Below are 13,384 nucleotides of genomic sequence, written 5' to 3' on the forward strand. Positions count from 1 at the left end.
GTCAGTCTGGACGCAGGTTATTGAAAAGGACAAATAAATAGAGTTAAAATTGCAATAGCTGTAGTTACTTTGATGGAAATATTATCTTAGATCCGCAATTAGAATTACTGTTGATTATCACGCAATTATTATTATTATTATTATTATTATTATTATTATTATTATTATTATTATTATTATTATTATTATTATTACTGTGTGTAATAAAATTCCACAATTATATAGTAAACCTTATTGCTATGTTATATAGTTTTTAATATATAATCGTGGATTTTTATTGCACATTGTTTTTCACGAAATTGTGAATTTCTTACCGTTATTATTATTATTATTATTATTATTATTATTATTATTATTATTATTATTATTATTATTATTATTATTATTATTATTAGTGGTGGTTCTTGGAAAAGCAGAGATTTCCATTAATCTCTGACAAAACTAACAGACGGTCTTGTTAAATTATCCAGTGTTTACCTCTGTTTTTTTTTTTTTAGTTTTTTGCAAAAGAAAAATCTGTCCGTCCGCACTTTTTTCTGTCCGCCCTCAGGTCTTAAAAACCAGCGAGGCTAGAGGGCTGCAAATTCGTATGTCGATCATCCACGCTCCAATCATCAAACATGCCAAATTGCAGCCCTCTAGCCTCAGTAGTTTTTATTTTATTTATGGTTAAAATTAGCCATAGTCGTGTGTCTGGCAACGATATAGGACAGGCCACCACCGGGCCGTGGTTGAAGTTTCATAGGCTGCGGCTCATACAGCATTATACCGAGACCAGCAAAAGATAAATCTATTTTCGGTGGCCTTGATTATACGCTGTACAGAAAACTCGACTGCGCCGAAGAAACTTTGGCACCTTGTTTACTTGTTTGTTTTGTTTTTCTTAAAACTGTAGCAATATTTGACTGAAGGTGTCTTACACTATTGGATACAAGTGGATATTTTGGGAGAGATTAGGATGCAGTGTTTGAGGTGAATATTGTGGGAGAGATAGGAATGGCGAATGTTGTGGGAGAGACAGGAATTCAAACTATGAGGTGAATATTGTGGGAGAGATAGAAATGCATTGTATATAGTGAATATTTTGGGAAAGATAGAAATACATTGTATATAGTGAAGATGGGAATGCGTTGTATATGGTGAATATTGTGGGAGAGACAGGAATGCAATGTATATAGCAAATGTTTTGGGAAAGATAGGAATGCATTGCATATGGTGAATATTGTGGGAGAGATAGGAATGCATTGTACATAGTGAATGTTTTGGGAAAGATGGAAATGCATTGTACATGGCGAATATTGGGAGAGAGACATGAATGCAACTCTAGTAGAGAAGGGAACTTCTGGTGGGTGAATTCCTTCCCGCAGATGGTTTGAGGGGGACAGAGAGCTTCAATTAACTGAGAATTGCCTGGTGTGCTTGTAGACTGGTAATTCCTGTCAGAGTTTGATGTGTACAGTTAGCCCGATGGTGCACTGTAAGCAGTGCTTTCGGTCAATTTCTTTCTCTTCATTCTCTCGAGTCTTTCCTGAACTAAACTGTCCAACTTCTTTGTCTGAGTTATGCTTCCATTTTCAGAAACAGTTCTCCTTGTATATTAATAAGTTACTTTCATTTTATTCTGTCATTCTGTTAGTTTGTTAATTTACTTCTTCTTTCATAAAAACTGACTTCTTCTTTGTGTATTTCCTATTACCTTCTGTTACTTCTTTCAAATGAACACTACGTTCTATGGAAGCTTGAATTTACAAGTCAGTGGCCCCTGTGGTGGGCTTGTTGCATATGAATAGCGTTCGTTTTCTCAGTAATAATAATAATAATAATAATAATAATAATAATAATAATAATAATAATAATAATAATAGAAAAATTATAATAATTATTTCTATCTGTTTGAAAGGCCCATCCACATTATTCATCGCTCCATCTGTTGTCAACTTGGCCTCTCCTGTCGAAGGGCAACTGACGTCTGATAAACCTCGATTTCACTGATAAATGCCAGAAGTCACAGCAAAGTCATCAGTTCTCTCTCTCTCTCTCTCTATCTCTTTCTGTCAGTAAGGAATCTTCGCTAAGAAGGAATCAGCATTCCGCCCTGAGACTTTGGACTGCTAGCAGTCCACTGGATGAGGACGGCGCTCAAATCCGGACCAGGAAAATATTCAAATTTTGTTAGGACAGGGTGTCATGTTTGATGTCAGGCAGATGCGAGAAAGATTGGATTATTATCATTATTATTCAAGAGGACGAACCCTATTCACATGGAACAAGCCCACCACAGGGGCCACTGACTTGAAATTATAGCCTCCAAAGAATGGTGTTCGCTTGAAAGTCTAAGAGAAAGTGATAGGAAATGCAGGAAGGTAAGATTAGTTATTAGAAAAGAAAAAAGACATTAAGAATGTAATGATAAATAGATAAAGGTGTGTGTGAATTATAAAATACAAGGAGAATTGTTCTAGGGTAGAACTGAGTTGCATTTTTGCTTGAACTTTTGAGACCCCGGTAGCACAACCTGCTCGTCAAAGATGAAAGAATCCGGTTCTGAGCTTTGATATTTGTTATTTTTTTTTTTTTATACATATTTTGGCGGACATCTTTTCGTAAATAGATATGCTAATGACACGCAAGCACCCTCATAAATATTTTGGAGCTCTTGAAGAAAAAACAAAGGACGAAGAATTGTCGAGAGCAATTACTCCCCCCCTGTGGGAAAAGCTGACGTGAATTCTTTCATGATCTTGATGGCCATGATTTGGTAACTTATATCGGCATTTTTACTACAGATAATAATAATGATAATAATGGTGAAGAAATCCACAATGGTGTCAGTGTAAATGTACAGTATATTAAAAATATATATACAACAAGTAAAAAATGCGCCGAAGTGTCTTCAGCGCATTCGAGTTTCTGTACAGCGTACAATCATAATGCTGTATGAGCCGCGGCCCATGAAACTTTAACCACGGCTCGGTGGTGGCCTAGCCTATATCGTTGCCAGAAGCACGATTATGGCTAATTTTAACCTTAAATAAAATAAAAACTACTGATGCTAGAGGGCTGCAATTTGATATTTTTGATGATTGGAGGGTGGATGATCTGCATACCAATTTGCAGCCCTCTAGCCTCAGTAGTTTTTAAGATCTGAGGGCGGACGGAATCAAGTGCGGACAGAAAATAGTGCGGACGGACACAGCCAGTACAATAGTTTTCTTTTACAGAAAACTAAAAAGAGAGCTTTCGAGTATCTGCTCGATTCTAATCCTCAATCTTAGTTAGAAGGAGAATCGAACAAGCTCTTCGGAGCTCTCGTTTTGGGTATATTTTTAATATAGATTTACAGTGACACCAATTTCGTAACTCATGCGATTATGAGATTTTTATAATAAATGATAATGATGACAAAATATACTAACCTGTTCGAAGTGTAGTTCGAGGTATGTAGAAATTAGGCGAATATTTCGTTTAGTATGGCTGTCAACGATTATTATTAGTATATTCGTAACCAGCGTTTTTATTTACACTACTATACAAATCCTTCTGATAGCGAAAATAAACAGCGTAAGGATATTGCGTTTTCCAAAGAAAATTAAGAAAAATGAACCTTCACAGGTTGATTAAAAAGCCCCTTTTCCTGTCACATATCCTGGTGTATATATATATATATATATATATATATATATATATATATATATATATATATATATATATATATATATATATATATATATATATATATATATATATATATATACATATATATATATTTACATATATCTAACTGCGACTCATACAGCATTATACCTAGACCACCTAAAGATAGATCCATTTTCAGTGGTCTTGATTATACGCTGTACAGAAAACTCGATTGCGCCGAAGAAACTTCGGCGCATTTTTTGCTTGATTTGGATGTCACTAAAATGGTTCCAGATTGGTTCAAGATTCCAGAGCGACTGGAGAATAAAGATTAATATCTCACGTCTGATCTGGATGGGTTGTGCATGAGTGGAATTCCCTGAAGATTTTGTCAGGTACTTTTTTCATTTTATTTATTTATTTATTTATTTTTTTATCGAATCACATGCCAAATAATTATTTCATAGCTTAAATGGACAAAGATATAAGAGAATAAGCACGTACAACAGTACAAGACAAAAACATAATATTACAATCTCAATTAATTTTTTGTTATTTGGGAGTTCGAATGTAATCTGTTAAAAGTTCCTTGGTTTAGATGTCCAATAGTTTTTTGTCATCACTTATGTCCTAATCTGGAATTGCTAGCGTTTGCCACTCTTTAAGGTTTCCTGTTCATGAATGTTGCATATTTTCTGTACATAAAAGTTTTTCAGTCTGGGATGTTGAATATTTTCTATACATGAACATTTTGTCGTCTGGAATGTTAGATATTTTCTATACATCAACGTTTTGTAGCCTGGAATGTAGGATATTTTCTGCACATCAACGTTCTGTAGTCTGGAATGTCGGATATTTTCTGTACATCAACGTTTTGTAGTCTGGAACGTTGAATAGCTCATGTCATTAAGTTTTTTGTAACGAGGAAAGTTGAATATTGAATATTCATAAACTTACATAATGTGGAGTGCCGAAAATTCCTGTCCTTACACTTTTCATAATCTTGTACGTCGAATGTTTTCTGTCGTTAAACACTGGTAATTTTAAAATGTTTTCCGTCGTTAAACACTTCGTAATCTGGTATTTCAAATGTTTTCTGTCGTTAAACACTTCGTAATCTGGTATGTCGAATTTTTTCTGTCGTTAAAAACTTCGTAACCTGGTATTTCAAATGTTTTCTGTCTCTAAATGTTTCATAACCTGGTACGTCGAATTTTTTCTGCCATTAAATGCTTCATAAACTGGAAAGTCAAGTGATTACTAACCTCGAACGCTTTTAAGGTTTGGAAAATCGAAACCTTCCAGCCCTTATATGGCTCTTGATCTAGAGTGAAGAATGTTACCTGTACTTTGAGGATTTACAATATACAGTAAATGTGCCACGCTGTCGAACTTCACAGTTCCAGAGTTCCTTTATTCCTCACACTGTTGGACTGTGGAACAGTCTCCCTGAGGATTTTGTGTAGTTTATTTTAACCTCAAAGGTTCAAGTGAAGATGCAATGCATTACTACCCAAAAGCAACTCTCCTTGTGTCTGAATCATTTACTTACATTTTTATCTACATATTTTTTAGTTTGTTTATTCATTTTTTCATGTTTTAAAAACTGATCTCTTTTCCTATTGACTCCTGTTACTTCTTTCCAATGAACACAATATCCTTTTAATGCTTGAATTTCAAGTCAGTGGCCCCTGTGGGATTGTTCCATATGAATAGGGCTCATATTCTAAATAATAATAATAATATGGAATTTCAAATGTTTAGTCAATCCGGGACGTTGACTATTCTGCTCCTAAGAGTTAGTTTCATAATTTGCAACCCAAAGAGAACTGAGGAGGATCGGAGGGAAGAGAGAAAGAAAGAAATAAGCCACTCATGAAACTATTTTCAATTAAGAGGAATAAGATATTTGCTCATCAAAATTTCTTACGAAACTGTCAGTCACCTATTCACGATTTTTGAGAAGAAGGGGCGCCGGTAATGACTTGTGGTACCGTCTGGTGCATGCTTGCAAGAAGTACGGTAATTGGTCTCTCAATCCCCCAACAACAACACATACACACACACACGCACACACACGCAAACAGATCCCACCATAATCATTTTGATTCAATGAAATGTCATCTACATTCGTTGGCCTGTCATACATACAGTATATTTCAAGCGTTGCTGAAGTTCATTGGCAGAAGACTAAGTTATGTTACATTAGGAAACGAATTATGTGTCGCACATTCGAAGGTCTCAAAGTGGTCGATGTTTATGAAGAAGAGGATTGAGGCTTGCGTTGAATTTTCTGTTATGCAACTCGAGGTAAGGCTTGGGAAATAGCCAGGCAGCTGTTTACGTCAAATTCTATAGCTGTGCGTTCGATGTATGTAAATCGAAATGCTTGCGATTCCTTCACAGCGAAATGCCCCGTGGGTGGGTAGGGCCGTCCTTGCACCTCATGCGGTCCACTGTGGGCATTACTTAAGGTTCTTTGCAGCGTCCCTTCGGCCCCTAGCTGCAACCCCTTTCGTTCCTTTTAGTGTACTTACTTGCATATTCTCTTTCTTCCATCTTACTTTCCACCCTCTCCCAACAGTTGATTCATAGCGCAACTGCGAGGTTTTCCTCCTGTTACATCTTTCAAATCTTTTACCGTCAATTTCCGTTTCAGCGCTGAATGACCTCATGGGTCCCAGTGCGTGGCCTTTGGCCTAAATTCTGTATTCAATTCAATTCAATTCAGTTCACAACAAAATGTATTTGTTCCATTCTTTCTCCCTCTTTGGGACTGTCTATTCTCTCAGCCCGGTGAGACTCGTCGTAAATTCTCCTGGTCAACTTATAGACAGCCAATTATCTTGCAAGGACATTTCTTCTCGCTTGATACACGCAGTGTAAGCCATCCGAGGGTTGGATTTATGTAAATCGAAATGCTTGCGATTCCTTCACAACAAAATGTATTTGTTCACAGCGCTGGTCCATTCTTTCTCTCCCTGTGGGACTGTCTGTTCTCTTAGCCAGGAACGTCAGGTGAGGCTCGTCGTAAATTCTCGTGGTCAACTTATGGAGAGCCAATTATCTTGCAAGGACATTTGTTCTCGCTTGATGCAAGCAGTGCAGGCCATCCGATGGTCAACAGTGATAGCTTTGCTTCCGTTGTTATCGTGTTTGACTGTGTTATGCATTTGTAGCGCTGGACTTCCTCCACACACTCTTGCGCCATTCTTCTGACATCCCTGGGTTTCCAGACTGAGGTTAGGTTCACATCCACATTTGCAGCTCCCAGTAAAGTCGAGAGAAACCGAGTGAGCTAGAATTTTTATATCAAAAGTATAGGACGAGCGCCGAGCGCTGCGCCCTTTTGAGTCCATTCAGCGCTGGAAATGATGTTAAGGCAATTGTTAGGGGGAGGGTGGAAGGCAAGATGGACGAAAGAGAATATGAACGGAGGTACGCTTAAAAGGATTGAGAGGGGTTGCAGCTAGGGGCCGAAGGGACGCCGCAAAGAACCTTCAGTAATGCCTGCAGTGCAGGTATATATATATATATATATATATATATATATATATATATATATATATATATATATATATATATATATATATATATATATATATATATATATATATATATATATATATATATATATATATATATATATATATATATATATATATATATATATATATATTAGATGTTGATACGTTTTGTTATTTGCTATATTTATCTTATCGTTATTTTCTGTTTATTTCAGTTTCAACTCCTCACCTTTCTTTACTCCTTTTTCCTTATCTCCATATGAGAGATCTGTTTAGAGAAAGGATTTCTTTGGGTTATCCCATAACATTGCCAATCAACTGTGAATAATACGTGTAATATTCTCAGTATATATTTTGTAAGGCTCAGGTACTCCCCTAAAGGGTGGGCCAATGTATCTGTGCGGGTAAAACGAAGGAGGTATACTTAAAATTTTTTTTTTTTTTTTTTTAACTCCTAAACACGGGATATCAATCTCCACTACCTGTTTACGCCACATGTTAATTGAAAAATCTATCTCGCTCCCAAAAGATGAACCTGGCGACGCTTGAAGTGAAGTTGAGAGAGAGAGAGAGAGAGAGAGAGAGAGAGAGAGAGAGAGAGAGAGAGAGAGAGAAGACTTCCCAGGCTCTTGAACTTAATTAAAAAATAAAAGGAGTTCATCTCATTTATAAACCGCGACGTTTACGACCCGTAAAGTTAACTGGAGATCTATATTACGTTCGCGGCCCAGGAGGCATCCGAACCTGGCACGCTTGATTGAAATGCCGCCTCCACTCCTGAACTCAAGAGCAACCTTTCGCGCCTCAAATTGATTAAGAAAACTCCCAGCACATAAGACCCATCAAATTAACTGGAAGATCTCGTTCCCCACGCTTATTAAAGAATTCATTTTGAGAGCAAAGTTAGTTGAAGGATCTTATTAAGTCTAGAACGGTGGGGGCCTCTGAGTGGGCACCTGACTGTCATTTTGGGCTCTTGAAATAATTGTTTCTGTCTGTGAGGCCGTATTTTATCGTTCTCGCAAGCTTCGTTGCTTTTACCGACAGATCCGAGTGTGAGCTCACTCTTGGGTTATATTGCCTTGTTTCTACTTGTTTGTCTTGTAAGAATGGTTGCCTCTCTCGAGAGAGAGAGAGAAACCTTCGTAGATCGGTTGGCGATAGCGAAGGTGTCGAACAGGCTGCACGGCTTTTCTGCTTTATTTATCTGAATTGCCCTTTATCTATAACAAGGTCGGTGATTTTATATATATAAAAAAACAGAGTGTAGACTCCAACGTCCGATAGTTGCTTTTACCGACAGATCCGAGTGTGAGCTCACTCTTGGATTATATTGCCTTGTTTCTACTTGTTTGTCTTGTAAGAATGGTTGCCTTATCTTGCAGGTCCATTTATTTTTTATGTAACCAGGCTATGGAGACAATTTGTAGGGTTTATCCGTGGTCGTTGGATAGGTATAGTTTCTGTATGAGGTGCACTGTAAGCATTATTTAAGGTTCTGCGCAGCGTCAGTTCCCTGGGCTCCTAGCTGTTGCAACCCCTTTCATTCGTTTTTGCTGTACCTCCGTTCATCTCGTCTCTCTTCCATCTTACTTTCCACCTTCTCCTAACAGCTGTTTCAGAGTGGAACTGCTCTGAGGTTTTCCTCCTGTTACACCTTTCAAACCTCCTTTACTCTCGATTCCCCTTTCAGCGCTGAATGACTTCTTAGGCCCCAGCGCTTGGCTTTTGGCTGCAATTTGATGTTTCATTCCATTCTGATGGCTGTTATGCAGCATTTTTTTTTATTTAGCAATTATCAAAGCTAAATGGGTCTCAGTTTTGCCCGAAAAGAAAATGATTGATGCCCAGTGATAGAATACGCGCCTCGAAAAGGCTTCTTTTATGCCCTCCTACGAAGACTTTTATCATTGCTTTTTTCTTATTAAATTTTCCTGATTGGTAGTCTTGCCGGATCTTTATTGTAATAACGTACAGGCTGGCACTCCTGAAGACAAATTTGAGAGCATAGTTAATTTTGTAAGTTACGTACAGGCTGGCACTCTTAAAGACAAAGTTAGCATCGTACTTAATTCTGTAAGTTATCTAAAAAAGAATATGGAATTTTTCGTATTTTAACGTAACTTTTTTTTTTTTTTTTTTTTTTTTGCGCTGGGGGAAAGGCGCAAGGAAACGAAATATAGAATGAGTATCTTTTGGGGACGGTGATCCATTTTCTGTGGTGTCTGGACGCTTGTAATAAAACTCACGATGTCTTCGACGGATATTTTAGCCCACGAAAATTTCGTCCCAAAGCAAGTAAAAAAAAGACAAGCTTGCATTCCGTCCTGAGATAATTCTGTGTGTGTATATTTATATGTATATGTATATATATATATATATATATATATATATATATATATATATATATATATATATATATATACATACATATACATATACACACACATAACAATCTCGACCTACCCTTCATATCTTCCATCGCTCTCTACGTAAGAACGATTCCCTGAATATGGAATATTCCATGGCAGGAATGTTGATCAAGAAACCAATGTAATGGTTGTAATGATGGCTATGAAATGATCGAGAGTCCAATACACACAAACCTACAGTTGCAAGATAAACATTAACCAAACGCTCCCCCACCTTCTATTTACGTTGTAAGTTTAATGTTCATTGAATTTACAGCGAGGAAATTACCAAGGAAAGCTCCAAAGCAGCAGGTTAGATTCCTTTCTTTTTTTTTTTTTTATAAAGAATTGCTGGTAATTCCAGAGTAAGCTTAACGTAAACTCGCTGATCAAGAGATGTAGAGGGGGAACAAGCCATGTCATTTTAAAAGAAACTTATGTATGTTTGTCTTTATCTCTCTCTCAAGCCATGTCATTTTAAAAGAAACTTATGTATGTCTCTCTCTCTCTCTCTCTCTCTCTCTCTCTCTCTCTCTCTCTCTCTCTCTCTCTCTCTCTCTCTCTCCACATTGCAATTATTGACACAAGTTACTAAGTTTTTTTTTTTTCAAAGACAGCTGTTTATCAGATGAGTGGCCGATGCTGTTGCTAAAACAGGGAGGTATTTCTTTCCCTGAGGCTTTCTCGTGATTTCTGTGTTGGACGCTTGTCGCTTGTGAAGGACCTTTCGCCTGTGCTTTGTAATACACGTATCAAAGAATAGATATGAATGAGCGCCCAAAGCTGTAGATATTATGTTTGAGATATATATATATATATATATATATATATATATATATATATATATATATATATAAATAAATAAATATAATATATATATAAATAAATAAATATAAATATATATATATGCATATATATTGTGTGTAATGTATACATATACATATAAATAAAAAAATATAAATAAATATAAATATATATATATACATATATACACACACACACACACACATATATATATATATATATATATATATATATATGTGTGTGTGTGTGTGTGTTACACATTTCACACACACATGTACTGTATATATATATATATATATATATATATATATATATATATATATATATATATATATATATATATATATATATATATATATGTGTGTGTGAATATATATATATATATATATATATATATATATATATATATATATGTATATTTATTTATTTATTTATATTTGTTTATATATATATATATATATATATATATATATACATATATATATATATATATATATATATATATATATATATATATATATATATATATATATATTTTACATACATACTTCAGATGGGGCCATTGACTTGAAATTCAAGCTTCCAAAGAATATGGTGTTCATTTGAAAGAAGAGACAGAAGATAATAGGGAAATACAGAAAGAAGAGGTCTGTTATTAGAAAAAAAATCCGATGAATGAATTGGTGGATAAATAGATGAAAATATAAATAAATTGTCAAAATACAATTTGAATTGTTTTAGGGTAGTAATTCATTATGTTTCAACGTTTAGCTGTTTTACATAAAACTAGATGGCTCCAGAAAAAAAAAAAAAAAATAGACACTGCCACATTTATCCTCAAACTGCTGAATCACGGATGAATTTCATTAGCAAAACACTTCCACAATAATATCCGGTTGTTAAGCTATCGGAAAAGACTCATCGGCAGCTCATCAAACCTCCCTGCACTTTCTATTAAGCAGTATACCTTGTCCCGTTCTCTCAGTCTGATCGAACCATAACAGAACACTCAGGCGTATCTTTTTACCTACTCAGTGTCCCGTTCTCTCCGCATGATCAAACCGTCACAATACATTCAGACTTATCTTTTCACCTACGTAAACCTTATCTCAGTATTTCTTATCCATGCAATTCTCACTACTCCACCTGTACTGTGCAAATATTTCAACTCAACAGCTAATATAATTGGGTCTCAAGCTTATACTCGTATGAAATCCTATGACATACGTCAATTGTCAGTCAAAATTTGGCACTTTTGTGAATGGAGTTTTAGCTGCCTGTGAAATGTGAATTTTTATTATCAACATGAATTGTTTCTCTGGTATAAGTGGAATAAGTGTAGTTGAAACAGAGAAGTCTAGGTGGGTCAGAGAAATTTAAATGGATATGGTCATGTGGAGAGAATCGTAAAAAAAAAAATGTAAGATTTGTAAGTGTATGGGTGGAAGGAAGAAAGGGAAACCAAGAAAGTGTGTACTTGCTGTGAGTAAAAGGTGGGAGGATGGAAAGCCCTTCTTGCACAGAAAGCACGTGGTTGTGTCAGGTGGAGTTGAGTGGTGCAGTGTGCATGGGGGAACTGACGCTCTGGTGATATATCTTTTGTTTAGGTCTGCGCAGTACCTGGTGTGGAAAATCTCTGCACAGGGTTTCATTCTTGGTTTGGCCATTAAAGGATGAATCCTCCGGTGTATGTTATCTTATGATTTTTTGTTTTCAAGCCACCCATCCGTAGGTCCTTCATTCCTCACACCGTTGGACTGAGGAACTGTCTCCCTGAGGAGGTTGTGCAACTGGAACCTCAAAGGTTCAGGCGAAGAAGCAACGCATTGCTACCTTAAAACAGTTCTTGTACTTTGATAATTACCTGCAATTTTAACTATAAAATTATCTATTGGTGTAATTACTCACATTTGATCTGATTTTTTTATTAATTTGTTAATTTATTTTCTCCCTTCTAATAACTGATCTCTTCTTTCAGTATTTCCTGTTACCTTCTGTTATTTCTTTCAGATGAACGCCGTATTATTTGGAAGCTTGAATCTCAGGTCAATGACCCCTTTGGTGGGCTTGTTCCACATGAATAGGGTTCATCTTCTGAATAATAATAATAATAATAATAATAATAATAATAATAATAATAATAATTTGCCTTACCTCCCCACTCAGGTACCCGTGAACAGGCAGTGGTGTACGCCCTCACCTCAGCAGCGGTGACGTGGTCTGTGTCCAGGGCTTGCTCGCAGGGCACTCTAATCCTCTGCGGCTGTGGCAGCGTCCCACAGGAGCCGCCCAACGGACCGTTCAAGTGGGGCGGATGTGGGGACAACATCATATTCGGTGCCAGGTTCGCGCGGGACTTCGTGGATGACAGGGAAGTCCCGAAATCGTCCGGTAGTGGAAAAAGAAAGGTAAGACGAATTCTTCTTCTTCTTCTTCTTCTTCTTCTTCTTCTTCTTCTTCTTCTTTACTTTCTTCTTCTTCTGCTTCTTCTTCTTCTTCTTTCTTCTTCTTCTTCTTCTTCTTCTTTACTTTCTTCTTCTTCTTCTTCTTCTTCTTCTTCTTCTTCTTCTTCTTCTTCTTCTTCACTGTAGTTATGCATGTCTCTTTCTCTCTTTCCTTCTTTAAATCTTCTGCTGAAAACCCATATGAGCAGAGTCAACAGACTTCAGACCCAAGAGGGCTCCAAAAAAGGAAAATCAGCCTACACAGAGAGAGAGAGAGAGAGAGAGAGAGAGAGAGAGAGAGAGAGAGAGAGAGAGAGAGAGAGAGAGAGAAAGTTAAAGGAAAAGGTCATAAATAGACGAGCATGAGGGAACAGAAAACAAAACCGACGCACCTGAAATTCAGGAGACGTCAGAAGAGACTGGAAAATTTATTTGCTCCTCGCTTAAGTATTTTGAACTTAGGTGTAGGTGGACATTTAATTTTTTTTTTTTATGGCTAGAGAAGTGTTTCTCCTTGACAACAGAATCCGTCGAAAATCAAAATCTGAGGATATTTTTGGGA

General features: G+C 36.3%; 1 protein-coding gene across 1 annotated transcript in view; it reads left to right on the plus strand.

Annotated features, from left to right (window-relative positions):
• The window catches only part of LOC136843453 (protein Wnt-11b-2-like), a 276,010-nt gene that overhangs the window by 219,544 nt on the left and 43,082 nt on the right, over positions 1-13,384 (plus strand). Inside the window, exon 3 of the mRNA XM_067111989.1 lies at positions 12,545-12,786. Coding sequence (XP_066968090.1) covers positions 12,545-12,786 — 242 coding nt within the window. The remainder of the gene's footprint in view (positions 1-12,544; positions 12,787-13,384) is intronic.

This window comes from Macrobrachium rosenbergii, chromosome 11, assembly GCF_040412425.1.
Source record: "Macrobrachium rosenbergii isolate ZJJX-2024 chromosome 11, ASM4041242v1, whole genome shotgun sequence".
Classification (NCBI taxonomy): domain Eukaryota; kingdom Metazoa; phylum Arthropoda; class Malacostraca; order Decapoda; family Palaemonidae; genus Macrobrachium; species Macrobrachium rosenbergii.